This window comes from Parus major, chromosome 11 (assembly GCF_001522545.3).
Source record: "Parus major isolate Abel chromosome 11, Parus_major1.1, whole genome shotgun sequence".
NCBI lineage: Eukaryota > Metazoa > Chordata > Aves > Passeriformes > Paridae > Parus > Parus major.
In genome coordinates, this window is record NC_031780.1 from 2299986 (window position 1) to 2319554 (window position 19569).

The 19569-nt window shown below is 61.6% G+C and overlaps 1 protein-coding gene across 2 annotated transcripts in view; it reads left to right on the forward strand.

The window, feature by feature from the left end:
• The window catches only part of GSE1 (Gse1 coiled-coil protein), a 98384-nt gene that overhangs the window by 67583 nt on the left and 11232 nt on the right, over positions 1 to 19569 (forward strand). For both annotated transcript variants that reach the window (XM_015640267.3, XM_015640265.3), the window contains exons 3-4: positions 15809 to 16027; positions 19201 to 19400. In XM_015640267.3, the coding sequence (XP_015495753.1) occupies positions 15809 to 16027; positions 19201 to 19400 (419 nt within the window). The remainder of the gene's footprint in view (positions 1 to 15808; positions 16028 to 19200; positions 19401 to 19569) is intronic.

Here is a 19569-nt window from a genome sequence, read left to right on the forward strand (position 1 = left end):
GTGACTCCAAAGCTTTCCCGGCGTGGGGTGGGGGGGTCCCCATTGCACCCACACGTGGTGGGGGGGGTGGGGGTGGGCATAGGGTTTGGGGCACCCCCAGGTGTGTCACCCCATCGGTGACATTGCGCACCAGTGAGGTGTGGGGTCTGTCCCGGGTGGGGGCACACGGGGGAACAGCACCCCATGGGTGGGAGCAGCAGCTCCCAGCACCCCACAGAGCCCGGTGACACAGGGGAGCTGCCTGGGAGGGAGCGGGACGCGAGCGACGATGACTCAGGGGATGGGCCAGAAATACTCCCAGCGCCGATCTTGACAGATGTAGGTTAGGAAGGAAGAGAAGACATAATAATAATCCCCCGACCTGGAATCAGGAAAGCAATATTTAACGGGGGAGGGGGGGAGGAGGAGGAGGGTGCAGGTTTGCACAGGCTCTGTCTCTGCCGAGTGGGATTTTTGGGGAGAGCGGCTGGCAGGGTGGGCGTGCAGGGATACCTGTGTGCGTGCAACTGTGCACACGTGCATTTGCAGCCAGAGGACCTCTCAGAAAACCCCTCCAACCATCCCTGCCCAGCCGTGGGGCTGGATAGCTTTGGGGTGACACTGGGACCCCCGTGCCCCCCATCCCCACACCCAGTGCAGGCAGTGGCCTCCTGGGAATGGCTGGATGGGTTTGGGGTGACACCGTGACCCCCATGCCCCTCTCTCCCCGCGCTCTGGAGCAGGCGGGGGCCACCTGGGAAAGGATGGATGGGTTTGGGGTGACACGGTGACCTCCGTGCCCCCTGTCCCCACGCTCCGGTGCAGGCAGGGGCAGGCAGCGGGCGCCTGGGAATGGCCTCTGTATCTTTAAGCTGTTTGAAGGGCTGGTCATTATCATACAGGATGTGGCTTCTCTTGCAGGGGCGAGATATCACACGTCGCCCTCGTGAACTTTGGTGTTAAAACCAGTTTGGGAAGAGAAGGACGGAGCTGGGCGGGGGCGCACTGGGAGGCGAGCGGGGGGGGTCAGAAGCACATGGAACACCCAGGGGCGCGCTCCCGTGAGCAGCGCGCTCCCGCTGGAAGCGCGTGCCCGCGGAGGCGCGCCCGTGCGTGCCTGGAGCCAGCGACGCTCCCCCCCCTTCCCTTCCCTTCCCCACCCCGTCCCCTCCTTTCTCCACCCTGCCTTGGCTGATCGTTTGCTTAAAGCAAATTAAGCCGGGCCCTCGTTACTATGGTGCAGCCAGGATCTCCAGCCTCCCTCGCGCTCCCGTAATAGCATTTATTAGCCCTATTTGCCTGCAAGCATGTCTTCCCGGATCTGCTAATGCATCAGCGGAGAGGGGATGGGGGAGATCCTATCGGGCGGCTCATTACAGCCCCCGGCGCCCAGCGAGGCCGGCAAGGGGGGTTTGAGGGGCTCAGAGGGAATTTTGGGGACCGGGGCGGGGGCAGGAGCTCACCCCCAGCCCCCCGCGCTGGGGTTGGGGCAGGCGGCTTTGCTCGCCTGCCTTTTGTGAAGCAGCAGGCAGCTCCCGGCAGGCAGGAAAGTTGGGTTATTTATTGTTTTATTTCCTAATTTTCCCTCCTGAAGCGACTGGGGAGGGGGGAGCGAGGAGGGGGGGGCTTGGATTCCTATTTTTATTTTACATATATATCTCTCTCCTCTTCCCCCCCCCTCCGCCCGCCGCATCGGCAGCTGTTTGAAAACAGAAAAAGGCAAGAAAGAAAAATTTAAAATTATTCCGTCTGTAGGCGAGGAGGAGGAGCGGGGGGGTGAGGGGGAAGGAGGCTGCTCCCCGGGGCACCCCGGGGGTTCACCCCCTCCCCCGAAACCGCCGGGGCCAAAGGCTGGAGCCCGGGGGACGCGGGCGGTGGGCGGAGGGTGCTGGGGCGAGCAGCTGCCGGCCGCCCTCCTGCCCGCTCCCCGTCATTAGGGGAGACAAATCTGCTGTCAAGGAGCCAGATTTCCAATTTACCGATAATGATTCTTGCATGAAAATTGATCGAGGGGCAAGTCTGCCGCCTCTCGCCCGCCCGCCTTGGCGCAGCCCGCGGGGACGGGGCTTTCCGGCCGCACGGACGGACGGACGGACGGACGGACAGCGTCTCGCAACCCCCGCCTGGGTCACCCGCCCCACGCCCCCCAGCACCCTCCCCAGCGTGGGGGGAACCCCACTGCACTGCTCAGGGGGTGCGTTCCCCGCCGCCGAGGGTCCCACCGCCTCTTCATCCTCCTCCTCCTCCTCCTCGTCGTCGCCGGCTTTTTGTGTGCCTGCGGTTGGCAGCTGGGGGCTCAGCGGCAGGAAAACCCCCGGGAAGGCGTCACGCGTGGCAGCCAGGCTCCTGCCCTGGCCCCGCCGGTGACAGCCGCCACCGCCACCCTCCGCCGGCGCCCTGGGCTCGCTGCTATTTCAATTTTTATTTTTCCTCCTCCCCCCACGCACTTGATTCCCCCCGCTCCTCCTCCTCCTCCTCCTCCTCCTCCTTCTTCTCCTCCTCCCCGCTCCACCGTATTTTTTCGCCTCTGGTTTATTTTTCCAACCCCCTCCGTGTGGCTTGGTGCTAATTTTTGGGTTTTTTTCTTTTTCTTTTTTTTTTCCGTATTTTTTTTCCTTGCTTCCTGACACATCCTCCTCACGTTGGCTCTTTTATTTTTATTTTTTAATTATTTTTTTTTTCCTGGCTGCAATGGAACTGTAACATAAATCATGTTTGGGTTGAAACCACCTCTCTATTACTTACCAGGTAAGGCACCGAGCGATGCTGCCGCCAGCCCTCCGCACTCCCTCTCCCCCCCATCCCGGGGGGCTCCCCTCGGGGTCCCCCCAGCCCGGGGACTCCCCTTTGTCCGCCCCTGCCAGCGGCAGCCAAGGGCGATTTGGGGGTGAACTTACTTTCTTCCAGCACCTTATAAGAGGTTTTGGGGTCGGGGAGAGGGGGGAGCAGGGAGCCCTGGCACGGCACTGCGGTGTTTTAGGGTGCTTGGATCCCCCTCTCTTCTCCTGCTGCCCCTCCCTCACCCTGGGGGTTTCTCCCTCTCCCCCAGGAGCCGGGGGCGTTCTGACCGAGGTGGGGAGGGGAGAAATGCGGGATGCGCCGTGTTTTGGGGTGCCAGCCTCGTCACTGCGAGGCCACGGGGATTTGGGGCACCAAAGTTTGCTGTGCCACCCCAGCCGGCAACTCCGGCCCCCGCGGCTGCCGGCGAGGGAGGGGGATCCCCCCGGGGGGGGCGGTTTGGGGAGCTTGGGGGGCTTGGGCTGCGAGCTCGGGGGGTACGTGCAGGGTGTGTGCTCAGGGTGAGTGGTTTGAGGGGGCTTTGGGGTGCTGAAGGGTGGGAACTGGGGCTGCAGGAGTTTGGGGTGCACACTGGGGGGTGTAGGCTCGGCACACTCGGGCTGACAGCTCGGGGTGTGATCTCGGGGTTCACGCTCGGGCTGCAGCCTCGGGCTGGGAGGCCCGGCCGTGAACTCGAGGCGCTTTCGGGGCGCAGGCTCAGGGCGCTCTCACAAAGTTGGGGAGCAGTGGCAGGGCCCTCTCCGGGGCTCGGTGCCCACGCGTGGCCGTTCCCCCGCCGGTGGTTGTTTGTGTCAGGAAATGGCTTTGACATGTGGCTGTTCTTACCGGGGCGAGCGGCTCCTGAAGCGCACGAAGCCGAGCCGGGAAGGGCGCCCCAGGGGCACCGGGGTTCAACTGGGGGTCCCCCCGCTCTGGGAAGGGTTGTGCTGTGACATCCCCCGCCAGCGCTGTGCCACGGTGGGGACACGGGTGACCTGCTTTCCTGTGACACCCTGAGCGCTCCCACCCTGCTCCCTCCTCCCAGCCGGCTCTGGGGGTCCCGCTCCCCGTGTCCCCCCCAAACACCGCCACCTCGCCTGCTCCTCGCTCTTCTCCACTGCCTGCAGCAGCTCTGGGCGATTCCTGCCCGGCCTCGGAGCCGTGCCTTGCGGTGGGGACTCCTCCGAGGGCTGCAGGTGCAGGGAGACGGGTTTGGGGTTGGCTTTTTTCCCCCTTAAATTCCATATTTAGCATGCGCCGGTCGAGCCGGGGTTCCCGGCGGCAGCTCCTGTTGCATGAAACTTCTGGTTTTGCCGTTGTGGTTGATGCACTAATTCCTGAGCCCTGGAAAACCCTGCTCCGGCCGGCTCCCCAACCGCCTCGGAGGAGGGGGAATAATAAAATCGGAGGAGAAAAGCAAGACGGAGAGGAACATGGAAGTGTCAGGCTGCGAGGTTTAAAGCAATTAGGGGGAATGATGCTGGAGGCGCTGGCACGCAGCGGGATCGCTGGCGGCAGCTGCCGGGCGATGGGAGATGCCGGTGGGCCAGGTCGGGTGGGAGCAGATGGAGACGGGAACCTTCCCCCCGCCCTGGGGGTTTCATCAGCGCGGGGCTGGTGGCGGTGACTCAGCGGCGCGAGTCCTGCTGGGGACTGTCACCGCCTCAGGAACTGCCTGGCCGTGGCCCGTGTCACACGCTCCTCCGTGGCTTGTTCCCCGAGCTTGGCTGGCCCCGGGATGCAGCCGGCTTCTCTGTGTCCCCTCGGTCCCTCTAGTCACCAATGCTCCTGTCCCCTCTTGTCACTGATGCTCCTGTTTCCTGGATCCCTCTGGTCACCAATCCTCCTGTCCCCTGTATCTCTCTGGTCACTGGAGCTTCTCTCCCTGTTGTCACCAATGCTGCTGGCCCCTTTTATCCCTCTGGTCACCTCACCAATGATGTTGTCACCTCTGTCTCTCTGCTCACTGACGCTTCTGTCCCCTCGTTATCCCTGTGCTCAGCGATGCCTCTGTGCCCTGGATGCCTCTGCTCGTGAGGCTGGATTTGTGTCGCGGGGCTCAGCCGGCTGCAGGGGCACACGGGGCGCTGCGGGGACCTGCCATCAGGCGTCGCTGAGAGCCGGGGGACAGGGAAGGGACCCCACTCCCCGCTGGTCCTTACGGCAGCCACGCTCAGGCTGATCTTCCCTGAGATAACGTGGGTGCAGTTGTCACCCTAAGGCCGGTGTCAGGGACACCACCCTCCTTTGGGGACAGCGGCACCCCTCGGGGACACAGAGCATCCCCGGAGCCCTGTTTGCTCCAGCAGGCACAACGGTGGCACCTGGACACACACAGCTTTTTGGGGGCTCCCCCTCCCCGTGAGTGTCCCCAAATCCGGCAAATCCCCCAGGTGCCGGAGGGGCCCTGGGGCTCCCCGGCGGGTGCCCGGCGTGCCGGGGAGGATGGCGGTGGGTGCCGGCAGCGGATGCTGCTGACTCAGGACCTTCCCAAATGGTTCCTATTTTTATGCCGGGGCCGGGAATATTTAGCCCCTGGATCAAAGCAGATGGAAGGAGCTGGGTGATGCCGCGTAAACACCCGCTCGGCGGGTGCCGCTGGCGCGAGGTGTGAGTCACCGGCGGCTCTCGGCAGCGCTGGGCGGGCACAGTCGCCCCCAGGCTGGCTTTGGGGTGCTCGGGGCTGAGCCCCGCTCTTGGCATCCCCCCGGCTGGGTCTGGGCTTTGGGGATACCCGTCCCCATCCTCGCCGGGTGTGGGGTGCGGGGGTGCACGAGGAGGTGTTGGTGGGGTGCTGAGAGGGGGCTGGGTGATGCCGGGGGGTTCCAAGCCGTGTTGGGGTGCCGGGAAGTCCTCCTGCCTTCCTCCCTTGCCCACCCCATCCTCCTCCTCCTCCTCCTCCTCTCGCCAGTCCTAAATTCGGTCGCCATGGCAACCATGTCAACCACTTTCCAGCTTCCCCGTGATGGTTTGAGGAGGGGAGGGGGAAAGAGGGAAGCCAGGGGAAGGGGGGGACTAGGGGCATCGCTCGGAGCTCGGGGGGACGCTTCCCAGATGGTTTTTTCCTGCTGGATCCTGTCTGGCAAGTGGGGCCAGTGCCAGCCCAGCGCCTGCCAAGGGGTCAGGGGGTCCTGGCCTGGGGAAGGGGGCTCCATCACAGCCCCCCCAGCTCTGAGTGGGTGGGCACCCCCAAAATCCGGTGCCTTTCTGCAGCCATCCTTCTCATGCCATGGCCCTGCAGGCAGCCGGGATGTCAGTAGCCGCACAGCCGGGAGGGGGCTGAATTACTCCCAGACACCCCCTTTTTCCTTCCTCTTTCCTTTCTCACCCCCCCACCCCGTAATCTCTTTATTCCCGGGCTAAACCTGGTTCCTGATGGTTTTACAGGCAGATTTGCTATATAGGACATGGTGCAAAGCCAGGTGTCTGGGTGGGTGGGTGGGTAACGCCGGCGTTGGCATCACCCCACGGCGGGTGGGCACCCGGCTGCCCCCCAGGAACCAGCACGAAGCCACAGAGCTGCCGGGGCAGAGATGGAATCACCCCAGCGGGAATTTGGCTGACGATTTGGGGCACCCCTTCCACATCCCCCCCCCCGCAGCTCCCCTCCTGGCACTGCCGCACCCCAATCCCCGGGGCTGCAGCTCTCACCTCCAAACCTCCAAACGCACCGCGGGGTTTGGAGGGGGAGCAGGTGCTGCCTTTCTCTGTGGCGTGTCCCCCCCTTTTCCCTCGCCTTGGCAGCGGCTGTCGGCACCTGCCGGGATGCTCCTTGGCACGGCACCGCGGCACGTGTGCGGGCACCGCCGGCGGCAGCCGCGCTCGAGGCACCGGCGGTGGCAACCGGGGGGGGGGAGCCGGGCCAGCCCTGCCCCGAGCCTGGCAGCAGGAGCATCCCCCCCCCACTCTAATTTTATGACTTGATTTTTAACTTTTATTTCCCAAACGCTGCGCTTAATTAAACCCAGGCGCCTCTCGCCCGCCAGCCCGACGTGGGGGATTTATGACTCCAAACATCGACCCCCGACGAAAAAACCCCCTCTGACAGATTATTTTCCCGGATTTAAAGTGGGGGTGACGCTCCAAGCCTCCCCCCTTCATCCCTTGCAAGATGCTTCGAGGGGGAAAGACGGCTGTGCTTCAGCATCCCCAAGCTTCCTCCTTCCCCCCTTCTTTTAATAATAATGCTTTAAAGATGTTTGACATCTGTAACAAACAGCTGGCATCCTGTTATGGAAGAATGTCCTTTTATTTCCGAGCAGGTTGAACTGTCATTAATAGTATAATTAGGTGATTATCGGCGTACAGCAGAAAACTGCTTAATTGCACAGCCAGCTTTCCGAGGATCCCAGCTCCTTTATTGCTGGATTTGTTTTAGCCGCCTGAATTTTTTCGCACTGTTTTGTTGGGTTCGGTTGTTGGTTGGTTTTTGGGTTTGGCTTTTTTTTTTTTTTTTCTTGCCACGTTGATGATTATTATTTTTTAATGCGTGTGACAGCTGGGGGAATGTAGCAGCACCGGGAGGGGGGGACACACACGCCAGCGCTGGCACTGCTCCCCATGTGTGTGTCCCCCCTCCCTTTTCCAGGTCCCCAGGGGGTTTAGTTTTAACCCCGTGTGTGCTGGAGTTGGGGAAAACGGGTTAGAGGGGGTGTTCTGCTGGGTGCAAACCCCTGGTTGGGAGCTGAGAGTTATTTGAGGGATGTCTTTGTCGGGGAGCAGAGCCGTGGCACCTGCTTGGAGGGCACCCACCAGCCTGGGCAGCTTTTACCCACCCTCATTCAGCCCTCCCTGCTGGGAGCCTCCTCTTGGAGCTCCGCGTCGCCCAAACGTGCTTCCCGTGGTGTCGCTCCATCGCCATCCCCACCCTCATTCCTGTCCCCGGGATGTGTGGCTTTGGGGGCAGAGCAGCTTTTTTGGCGCCTGCCAGACAATAGCGCTTTGTATCTCCCCCCGGTGCCGCCAAACACACTTGTTAGCGCCGCAGCTTTGTGCTGTAAATTTCCATGGAGTAATTACGTCTTAATTTATGATAATCCCGGGCGGGCGGTGGAGGGGGGCAAGCGCCAGTCAAGTTTGGAAGTTGCCCGCCGGGGCCCCCGTGGCTCCTGCCGACCGTGAACTTCTCCATCCCGGTGGGTGGGGAGAGGAGCATCCCCGAGCAGGGATCGGGGCTGTTCCCGGGGGCTGAGCCCACGTGCGTTTGGGATTTGGTGGCGTTTTGCAGGGCCGGGGTGTCCCCAGCTCCGTGGCTGGTGTGTCCCATCCCACCGCCCATCCTGGAGCTCGGCATCATCCCGGGGTCATCCTGGGGTGAGTGTCCCATCCTGTGTTTGTGTGTGTCCCATCGGCTCCAGCGATGAGGAGGGAACCTCTCTCTTCCCCTGGCACCGCTCCGGCGTGGGGCCGGACCCTTCCCCCTACCCGGCGCTGAATGGCTCATCCCGCCTTTGTCTGGAGGGCTTATTACCGGCAAAATAGAGCCTCTTGTCCCTCGGCCTTCCCAGCGGGAAAATTAGATGCTTTGGCAATTTGCGAGGAGGACGATGGGGAGGGGAGGAAGGCTCTCATCACCCGGAGGGCGACCACAATGCCAGGCAGGGCGCTGGCATCTCTGGCACGGGTGTAGGAGGGGGAGAGAGGGGCTCCCCGTGTCCCCTCCAAAGCCACCACAGTGGGAATCCCGTGGGATTTGGGGAGCCTCTCTCCTCGGGGAGGTGTCGCTGAGCATTCCTGCGGAGCTGGGAGGTTGCTGGCAGCCTGACACTGCCTTTGCCAGTGGGGCCCGTGGGCACCCTGTCCCCTGCTCCAGGGTGGGATTTATCCCTGGAGAGTGGTGAGAGCCACGGGCTGCGCCCGCTGCACCTGCAGCCGGGTCCCCGTTGGGAGGCAGCGTGCACCCACTGACATTTGCCAAGCGTAAAAATTCAATTAATTCCAGCAGGCAGATTAAATATAAGTGAATTTTAATAATTTGCTCGAAAGGCTGAGGATTACTGTAGGCGAAAAGGGAAGATGTTGCTCATGGGGGCACGAGCTGGCCTTCCCAGCACCAGCACATGGGATCACTGGTATTAATCACCCTAAATCCTGGCGTGGGAAGAGAAGAGGGGTCTGCACCCCTTCCTGGGGTTTTGGTTGATCTTCCTTGCAATGACGAAAGTGCTGGATCTGTCCCACAAGTGCTGGCAGCGTGTCCACATCCCCAGCAGAGTCTGGCTCCGGGGACATCTCTGCTCCTTCAAGGCTTCCTCATTTTTTTGTGGGGCTCCATGAAAAGGGAAACACCCATCAAGGCGGCCCTGGTGACACACTGCAAGTGCTCCCAGGCTTGGAGAAATCCAAGGTCTTCCCAAGACCTCCACAACATCTCATAGCTCGAAGCCGGGGACGTGGGGCACCGATCGGGAGCAGATGGCGCTGGCATTGGGAAAATGAAAATCCACACAGCAAATTCTCAGTTTGCCAGGGATAATTTCTTATCCCAAGGTAAAACCTTCGCTCTGTCCCGTGCTGGGCCATCTGCACCACCAGAAACTGCTGGGGGGTCCTGGGGGTTAAAGAGGGACCCCCCTTCATCCTGCCTGGACCCCTCCATCCTGCCCTGACCCCCCATCCCGGCCAGACCCCCGGCTCTGCAGCGGGATTGATGGAGATTGCCTGTGACCTTTGCTAGGACACGGGGAATTACCATTAATACTCCTGTATTTCCGGACTTCGCGCCATCCATAAATCTCATATCGAGCCGGGCGGGCGGCGTAATCTGCCAGGCGGCGTTATTAATGCTCCTTATTAATGCTCCTTATTAATGCCCGTTATTAGGACTTGTTATTAATACCTGTTATTAGTACCTGTTATTAATTGCCCCTGAAGCCTGGCATGGGCTGCCCCATGGACGGTGTAAGGGATGGGGGCTGCACTGTGGAACCCCTCTCTGCTTTTTGGGGTGCAGCTGGGGTGGATGCTGGGGGGTCCCTGGCAGAGTCACCCACCAGCAGTGGGGGTCCCCTGTGGGCACCCACCCCACGATGGGGGCTGTGACCTCAGTGCTGCAGGGGGGTGGCACGAGGCATCTGCTCTCCTTGTCCTGGCACTTCCCAGCTGTGTCCTGCAGCCCTTTCCCTTGGCTGAGTCCTGGCTCCCCGCCCTTCCTGCAGCCCCCTGGCCCTGCCTCCCCCTGCCCCAGCCCTTCCTGCAGCCCCCTGGCCCTGCCTCCCCCTGCCCCTGCCCTGCCTGCAGCCCCCTGCCCATCCAGGACCTGCCCCATGCAAGATCCAGCCTGCGTGAAACTCTGATCTCCAATTTTATTCGCTCGGCTCCAGCCGATTTGCATAATCCACATAATCACCCTGGTTTTAATTGCCTACAACTCTGCAGAAAGATCATGTGGTTAAGTGGTAAATCATAATTAGATAAATAATTGGCTTGGCCGCAGCAAGCTGCTTTGTTATACCTGCCATCTGCTGGGCAAGGGATCCTGCGCCCAAAACAATGCGCTGCTGCTGCTGCACGCCTGCGCCAGCCCGGGGACGTGGGGCACGGCCATGTGGGCACGGGAGGGCAGCCTGGGTGCGCCAGGCACTGCCCTCTCTCGTGGCTGGTAGTGCTGTGCAAGGCTTGGCAGCACCTCCTGCTGCCTGGCTCCCACCCAGGCGCTGCCCAAGGGCTCCGTGGAATGCCCGGTGCCACCGTGCAGTGCCCTGCGGCATCTGGGAATGCCCAGTGCCGCCTCCATGGCACGGCCAGCAGTGCTGGGGAGTGCCCAGTGCCGCTGTGTGGTGCCTGGCAGCATCAAACAGTGCTTGGCAGTGCCACTGAGTGCCCACCAGTGCAGTGCCCAGCTCTCTCTCAGACCATAGCCAGTGTCCCAGTGCAATTCCCAAATCTCCCACAGGCAATTCCCAGCATCCCAGGGCAATTCCCAAGTCTCTCCCAGTCAATTCCCAGCATCCCAGTGCAATGCCAAGCCTCTCCCAGTCAATTCCCAGCATCCCAGTGCAATGCCAAGTCTCTCCCAGGCTGCCTGGCAGCCCCATGGAGTGCCCAGTGTCCCATAAAGTCACTGAGCCCCAGAAGACACCAGTGCAAAGGGGTGAGGGCTGTTCCCCACTTCCCCCAAAGCAGAGATCCTCAGGAGACAGCTGGCACTTGGATCTGGGCATCACGAGCCAAGAGGAGATGCCAATCCAGCCCCGAAGCTGCAGGGGGGAGTTCAGGGCCCAGCAGCATCCTTGGGGCGCAGGGGCTTGGTTTTCCAAGCTCCCAGCTTCAAAACAGGGCAGAAACAGGATAGAAAGTTGCTTTGAAGTGAATCTTTCCCTGGCTCGATTTCCTGAGGGCTGAAAAGGCTTCCAGGGCTGTTTGGCTGGGCAGGGGAAGGCCGGGAAGGGAGGGAACCCACCCGACATCGCTTCATCCCCGGCGCTTCGCCCTCCAAACGAGCTCTTATTAGTTTGCTTGTTGTCGTTTGCCAGATCAATGGTCCATGGAGGAGTGATCGATGGAGGCTCAGGCGGATAATAGTGCTGGATGCTCGTGCCAGGCTCCATGGGGAGCCCCAAATCCCACCCTTTCCTGCCAAGGTGCTCCTCACCATGGGGAACCCATCCAGGCCCCTCCAAGGGAATGGGGGATGTTCCCAGGGTGGGCCCTGAGCTCTACCCTGAGCACCCTGAAATTGGACAGAGGCTGTGCCTGCATCTCTTTGCGCCTGGGGACATTTGGGGACACCAAGCCCGGCCACCTCCCCTCATTTCAGCCGTGTGCTGGGAAGTGGGGAGGGAGGGCAGGAGCGCGGGCTCCAATCGATCAATTAATTAATTAATGGAGCATGTTGGAGGTGCGGCGGCAGAGCTGCTCTAATGAGGGGTGGAAAACGTGCGGTGGCTCGGCAGGGCATCACCGGGAGAGGAGCTGGTCCCTGCTGCCTGTCCCCGGCCTGTCCCCTGCCCGAGGGGGTGACAGGGTGTGTGATGGGGGGACAGTGGCCCTGGCCCTGGCCCCCTGCCCTCCTTCCTGGGGCTCTGCCCGCTGCATTCAGGCAGAGAGGGAAGGGGGGCTGACAATGCGAGGCCATTAGCATTGAAAATCCATGCAGAGCAGCTGTTCGTGCTTGGAGCGTGCAGCTGGATTCGGCTCCGGAGCGGGAGCAGGGGCGCTGAGAGAGGGGGGGAAAGGCTGAGAGGGGACCTCATCACCCCAGATCCCTCGGGGAACCATCAGCAGTGAGCGTGGTGGAACCTCCCAGAGGGCTTGGCCAAGTGGGCTCGGTTCCAGGCGCGGGGCTGCGGGGTGGGTGCGGATCCATCCTGGGGGAGGAGGATGCGGGATACTCGTCTCTCCCCACTCCCTCGGCCTCCCGCCGCACTGGGTTTTTTTCCGCTCCATTTGCCAGGGGCTGGAGCTGCTGCCTGATCGTATTTGGTAATAAATTATTAGTTCCAGCACTTGGGAGCCCGGCAGCTCAAAATAGCTGCTGTAAGAGCGGGCGGCTGGTGCAGGTCGAGTTCAATGGCAATCTGCTCCCAAGGGCACTCCACGCTCATTAGAGGCCTTTCAAGGTGCTGGGAAGGGGGCAATCGGGAGCCAGGGTGCTAAACCTGCCCATTTCCCGTTTCCCGACAGCGGCACCCCGTGCCCAGGGATTTCAGGGCGCTGGGAGCCCATCCCTGCCCCTCGCTGCCCGCTCCTGCCTGCCCGCAGCGGCTGCCAAGGGGTTTTATTTGTCTCCAGCCCCACCAGGCAGCCAGACTGGTTCTGCTCTCGCTGCCGGAGGAGGCTCCCGCTGCCAAAAAACCCGCCAGCATCATCAGGAGCAGATGGAGAGAACATGGCACGCTCCCAGCTCCCGGCTCCCAGCCCTGAGCCAGGGATGCGGGGGTTCGGGGGGGCGGGAGCGCCGCTCCAGGAGTCAGGGCTCAGGGCTCCTGTGCCATCGGAGATGCCGAGCCCCCGGCGGGTGCCATGTGTGGCGCTGCGGGAAGGAGCGGCGCAGGGAAGGGCGAGGGGAGCGTGGCAGTGACCCTGCCATCCCCGCTCCTCCTCCTCTGCCTGCTCCCGCGGGCAGGCAGCCAGCGGGCACCGGGAATGCCAGACACTCCCTGTACTGCTGTGCCCGGGCGCATGCTGTGGGAGGGACGGGGACAGGGTGACACATCGCTTGCTCCCCGCTCCACAGCCCGCCTGGTGGCCTCAGCGGGGGACCCAGGTGTCCTGTGGACCCCACAGCCCCCCTGCCTTGGTGGGTGTGGGGTACAGGCATCGGTTTCCCAGGGAGGGGTACATGGGAGTGCCAACCCTGTACCCACACAGGGCTGGGGACAGTACAGGGACAGCCTGTCCCGTTTTGGGGTTCATCTCTCCGCCCCGGTGAGGCAACCGCTGCCATGACCCCGGGCTGCTCCAGGCACCAAACTTGACCTGTTTTTCCGCACGGATCTGCCTGCTGAGAGAAGCAGCCAGGGAGGGGCAGAGCTGGGGGGGCCCCACCTCACCGTGGGGCGTCACGGCGTCCCCAGCCACCCGCAGGGGTGAGTGGCACCCACGCCGTGCCGGCAACGGGAATGCCGGAGGGATGGGGGGACGCAGCACGGCAGCCCCACATCCCTTCCCGTCCCATCCCATCCCCGGTGTGGATGCTCCCGTCCAGCCAGCTCTCCGTGCCTCAGTTTCCCCAGCTGGCAGCTGTCCCGCGGAGCAGCCCAGGGACGCGCGGACAGACGGACGCCAGCGCCGGCGGGGCACGGCGGGTGAGCGGCGCTGCTCGGGCCCCAGCCGGGGCGGAGGCGCCGATTTTATCACCGGGAGGGAGCGGCAGAACTGGTTTGGAGCGCGGCTGGGGCAGCGGCTCAGCTCAGCCCGGGGGCCACGCGAGCTCCCCGCACGCTGCCCGGCCATCCGCCCGCTCCCGGCTGCCCTGGCAAATCCCATCGGGATCATGAGTTGGCCGGGAGGCGTTTGGGGCCGCGAGGATCAGCTGAGCATCACACGGGTGATGCCCTGCCGCCAGCCCCGTGTGCCAGCCTGCCGATCCCACCAAATGGTTGGAAAATCGTCTCCAGACCTGGATCGGGGCTGGATGGGGGGTTATCTTGGGGTTAATAGGTGGAGAGGAACTGGGGGAGCACTGAGAAGTGTTTGGGGCAGTGCCTGGGGGCTGTGGGGCAGTGCTGGGAGGATGCAGGGCTGTGCCAAGGGCATGCCAGGCAGTGCCTGGGGATGCGGGATTGTGCCTGGTGGATGTGGGGCAGTGCCTGGGGATGCGGGATTGTCCCTGGTGGATGTGGGGCAGTGCCTGGGGATGCGGGATTGTCCCTGGTGGATGTGGGGCAGTGCCTGGGGATGCAGGATTGTGCCGGGTGGATGTGGGGCAGTGCCTGGGGATGCAGGATTGTGCCGGGTGGATGTGGGGCAGTGCCTGGGAGATGTGGGGCAGTGCTGGGAGTACGCACGGCTGTGCCTGGTGGATGCCAGGCAGTGCCTGGTGGATGTGGGGCAGTGCTCAGGGGGTACACAGGAGCTGCAGGCTGTGCCTGGAGTGCCGTGTCCCCTTTGGATGGTGCGTGGGTGCCGGTGCTGCAGGCAGATCCCGGTGCCCGCTCTCGGGGGAGCAGCGAGCCCTCACCCGGGGCTGGAGCAGAGCCCGGGGGGTGCCAGCGCAGAGCCCGGGGGTGCCGGGGCCAGGCTGGCGTGGCGGGTTGGCTTCCCAGCTGTTCTGGTAATGAATTTACATGAGCCGAGCGTGTCGACAAGGCGGCAGTCAATGGCTGAGAGCACCGGAGTTAATAAATGCTTGTATAATGAGGGCAGAGGGGAGCGCGCCGCCGCCACGGCCGCCTCTCCTGGGGCCGGGGGGCAAAGATTAATCAACGCTGAGTGCCCCCCGTGCCCCCCCCGGCTCCCGCGGCGCCCGCCGCCCGCCCTGGCCATCCGCTGCCGTGGGATGCTCCGGGGATGCTCCATCCACCCTCTGCAGTGGATGCTCCAGGTGTTCAGTGCCTCGAGCTGCCTCCAGGCCTGCTGGGAGTTGGGGGCTGCCCCACGACCCCCCCAAGTCCTCCTGCCCACCTGGGAGCCGGGCTAATTTTAGGCTGGTGTTAATGAAGCTGCTGGGTGAAGTCTATTTTAAGGGCCCTGACATCAGCAGTTGCTGTTTTGGGAGGTGGAGAGCCCTGGAGCAATTGGTGTGACAGCTGGGGGGGGCTCGGGGAGGGCTGCACCCTGCTGCTCAGCACCTGAACCTCGCTTTTGGGGTCATTGTGCCCTGCAGCACCTCGGTGCTTTGGGGTGCAATGGTGGGGATTTGGGGTGTGAGGATTTGAAGGTGCGATGGGGGAGCTGGGGGTGCTGTGCTGGGGATTTGGGGGTGCAGTGCTGGGGATCCAGAGATCCAATATTGGGGATTTGGGGGTGCAGTGCTGGGGATCCAGAGATCAAATATTGGGGATTTGGGGGTGCAGTGCTGGGGATCCAGAGATCCAATATTGGGGATTTGGGGGTGCAGTGCTGGGCATTTAAGGGTGCAGTTCTGGGGATCCAGGGATGTGTTACTGGGGATTTGAGGATGCAATGCTGAAGACCCAGGGATGAAATATTGTTAGTCCATGGGTGCAGCAGTGGGAATTTGGGGGTGCAGTGCTGGGAATCCAGGGATGCAGTGCTGGGGATTTAGGGGTACAATGGTGGGGATTTGAGTGTGCAGTGGCTGGGATTTGGGGGTGCAGCTGTGGCAATTAGGGGTGCAGCAGCGGTGCTTTGGGTTTTGGCAGCACCATGCGAGTCAGGGGATTGCGCCTCTCCCCATCACCTGCATCAGGGTGCTGAAGTCTCTGTGTCCCCCAAAAAACCCCATCCATTCCTGCAGAGCTCTGCTGAGCCCTCCTGCTCCATTATCCAGGGCTTCAGTGGGGATGTGGGACACGCTTCCCTGCCGTTGCCTGAACTCGGGGTGCATTTTGGGGTGGGACGGTGAGCTAGAGGAAAGCCCCCCAGCTCCTGGGGGAAATGGAGGATCCCATCTCCACATGTCTAACCGGGTCTCTCTCCTTGTCAGGCATGAGCCATGAGCCGAAGTCGCCGTCCCTAGGAATGCTCTCCACGGCCACCCGCACCACCGCCACCGTCAGCCCCCTGACCCCGTCCCCCCTGAACGGCTCCATCGTTCCCAATGGCAGCCCCGCCGCCAGCAGCACTTTGTCCGTCCAGGCAGCACCTTCCTCCAGCTTCGCCGCCGCTCTCCGCAAGCTCGCCAAGCAAGCCGAGGAGCCCAGAGGTGGGGACAGGGAGGTGACAAACGCTGGTGCCTTTCCCAGCAGCTGGAGCCGGTGTTTTCCTGCTGTTTCCCAAATAATGCCTTTTCCTGGCGTTGTGTCTTGAGGGGGAAGTTTGGGAGTTCGGTTCTACCGGAGTAATCTGAGTGCTGTGTCACTCGCTGTACCCTGGGAGAGCGCAGCACGGCAGGGACCAGCCCTGCTCCTTCCCACCATGCTGCTTTTCCCAGAGGTTCCCCAAATTTGCTACTTCCTGGGTCAAATTTCCCAACTAAACAGCCCCAGGGGGTGCCCAGCTCTTGTCAGCCACATCCTCCATCACACCTCCTCCCTCTGTTTGGATGAGGGATGCTGCTTCTGGAGCACCCCAAGGTCCCCTTTGCCACATGGAGCTTATCCCATGGGAATCACAGGGGCTCCCACACCCAGATGTCAGTCTCCAAGCTGGGAAGTGTTTCAGGAGACTGCTGTTATCACCAATTTGGGATGAAATAGTCTTTATCCCTGCTGTTTGCATCGGTGGGTGCTCCCCTTGGACCATTGCACACTTCCTGGGCACTTTGATCTCTGGAAAAGACACCCAGCCCCTTTGCAAGACGTTTTTTGCTAAGTCTTTTTGGAAGACCGTGTTTCAAAAGCCCTTTTGGCACTATCCTTTTCCCAAGACCCCTTTTGCAAGACTCTTTTTGGAAAATCCCATTTGGAAGCACCGTCTACAGGACCCTCCTTGCAGCTCAAAAATCTCTGGCACAGCCATGACCTGAAGCATTGGCTGCTCCCAAGGAAACACGTGGGGATACCAGGTCCCTGTAACTCCGAGGGAATCAGGTCTTGGTGATGCTTCATCCTCACTGGAAGCTCCTGGTTTTTCCCAGCTGCTTCCTCTGGAGCCCATCTGCTTCCTTTGGAGCGATTGATTGAGTTTGGGGAATTATTTTGCTGTCTTTTCCCCTCGCACTACCACAGCTTTTGCCCTCCCTGTGCTGCTCAGCCTATCCCAAGGGACACCAGCAGGTTTGGGCATGGATTTTGTGGCACTGGAGAGAAGCAGCCACATTCCCTTTGAATTTCCCCTTAACATCTGTGCAGCTTGTTTGCAAAAACCCCTCCCTTGCCCATTTGGGTGCCTCAAGTGGCCCATCCCAGAGGTTTTTGATCCGTGTGGGTTTGGGTGTGTGCTGGGAAGGGGGTTTTTCTCCTTGCTGCGGTTTTTAGCACCAGGAAATTAATTGCTTTCCCCTCAAATCCTCACCCACTTCCCACCAGGGGAGATGCTCACTCCCACTTCCCTTCCCACCCTGGGAGATGCTCCGCTGTGGCAGATGCCGGATCCATGCAGGATCGCTGTATTTTTTCCAGCCTTATGGGCTCACAGGTGTGCTGGCACATCCCTGCTGCTCCACAGCATCCCAAACTGTCAAGGCTCATCCCGACTGACCCCTTCCCAGCAAATCCCCACAAAGCTGCCGCCTGCCCGGGGGCTGCTGCCTCTTGTCCCGCCCGGGGCTGTCCGCAGGGTGGGTTTGATTCCACCCCTCCTTCCATTCTTTTTTCCCAGTTCTCTGTCAGGGTCTCAGCTGTTAATTACATTTGCCTGTCAGCCCGGGCTGCTAATCTGCTATCGCCGAGCGGGAAGCGGGAGGTCAGAAAACAAAGGTGACACCATCACACTGTGCCTCTTGTCATCTCCAATCCAGATTAGTTTCATTGACTAACTCCTGGCTGAATACCACCAGTTAATTATAACGATCACAAACCCTCCCGTTTAAAGCCACACAGCGAGAATTAAGGTTCTGAAGTAAGACTTTAGCTTCATTAATTGCCGGGCTCATTGTGATGGTATTGATTGTTAACGCTATCGCGTGGTGAGTAATGGCTTCCCAGCTCAGAGGGGATTAGGCTGCTAATTGTTGTTGGCCTTGCGCTGACAAGATAGACTTCAGTGGGTGTCAAATCGGCCTCCTTTGTTGGGGACAGCCTTTTTCCTTCCCCCAGCCTCGCTGCTCTTCAAATGAAAGCGATTCGGAGCGACTCGGGAATAATTAATCAGGGAGGGCGGCCGGCAGCGGGATGCTCCGCTTGGCCTCTGCTCCGCTGAGCATCCTTCCCACAGAGCGTCCTTCTGGAGCATCCTTCCCACCCAGCATCCCTCCCCCTGCTTCCCTGGCATTCCCAGCCTCCTGGCTCCCTCCTGGTGTGGTGTGGCGTGAGGAGAGGGCAAGGGGACGGAGGTGGGGGTGCAGGGTGGGGAGCTGGCCGCTGTGCCCACAGGATAAGGCACACCCAGGGGAGTGGCCTTGCACACCAGGAGGGTGAGGAGACACCCAGCACACTCAGGGGAGCCAAGGCCTCTCTCTGTGCCCTGCTCACTGCCTGGGAACACCGCTGTCACCTCATCCTGTGAGCACAGCCCACTCCTCACTCCCCAACAGCTGATCCCTGCTGGCCTGTTGGATTCTCCCTGTGACCCCCACTCTGGGATGGAGGGAGCAGAGTTTGGGGGTTCAGAGCCCCCCAGGCTGCCCAGCTGGGTTTGAGGAATGGGAGGTATTCCGTGGAGCAGACACCAGGCTCCCTGTGCCCCGGTTAATGTGGAATTTGTATTTCTCTGCTTTTCCTGTTCTCCACTTTCACTCCATTTTTATTTTTCCTTTGGAAATACGGCCAGCATCCCTGGGGTGGGGATAAGTTAAAGTACAGATGTATTATGCAAATGAAACCAAAGCCTTGCCCAAGGGTTTCAGGGAGTCACTCCTTCATCCCGGTGTCTCCAGAGACCCTGGCTTGTCCGTGACAACTGCTGCAGCTGGATTAAGGAGTCTCTGGGTTTGCCTTGGGAAGATGTGGCTGTCTGGGGCCAGCATCACATCCGTGTCACTTGTGCCAAGGGGCTTTGTGGGGCTGGGGGTTTGGCAGTCCCTGTTAGGTGGGAGCAGGAGGCCACCCCATCCCACCGTGCTGGGTGGAGCCTTCAGCACCACCGGGAATTTCCAGGATGGGAAGGTGGGGGTCCAGTCTGGGAGTCTGCTGAACACCCTGAGTGCATCCCAGTGCCCCACCCCTGCTCCCTGCAGTGAGGCATCCCATCGGGAACGGCTCCAGCTCTTTCAGAGGGTGGTTCCATTCAGCTAACTGCCGTTCCCCTAACTTATTTCAGTTTCTTCTTGAATCCCAGGCTCCTCACTGAGCAGCGAGTCGTCCCCGGTGTCCTCGCCGGCCACCAACCACAGCTCCCCGGCCAGCACGCCCAAGCGTGGCCCCATGGGCCCCATCATCGTGCCCCCGGGGGGACACAGCGTGCCCAGCACGCCGCCCGTCGTCACCATCGCCCCCACCAAGACGGTCAACGGGGTGTGGAGGAGCGAGGGCAGACAGGTAGGGCTGCGTTTGGGGATGGAGGGTGTGGGATACCGTGTGCGGCTCCCAGGGGATCGCTGGTCCCTTCCCCTCCCTGCTGTGTCCCCGAGCTGGCGTTGTCACCGGGGCTGCCATCGTCCCCCTGCTGCCATCATCCCCGGGCTGCCATCCGGAGGGGAGTGCGAGG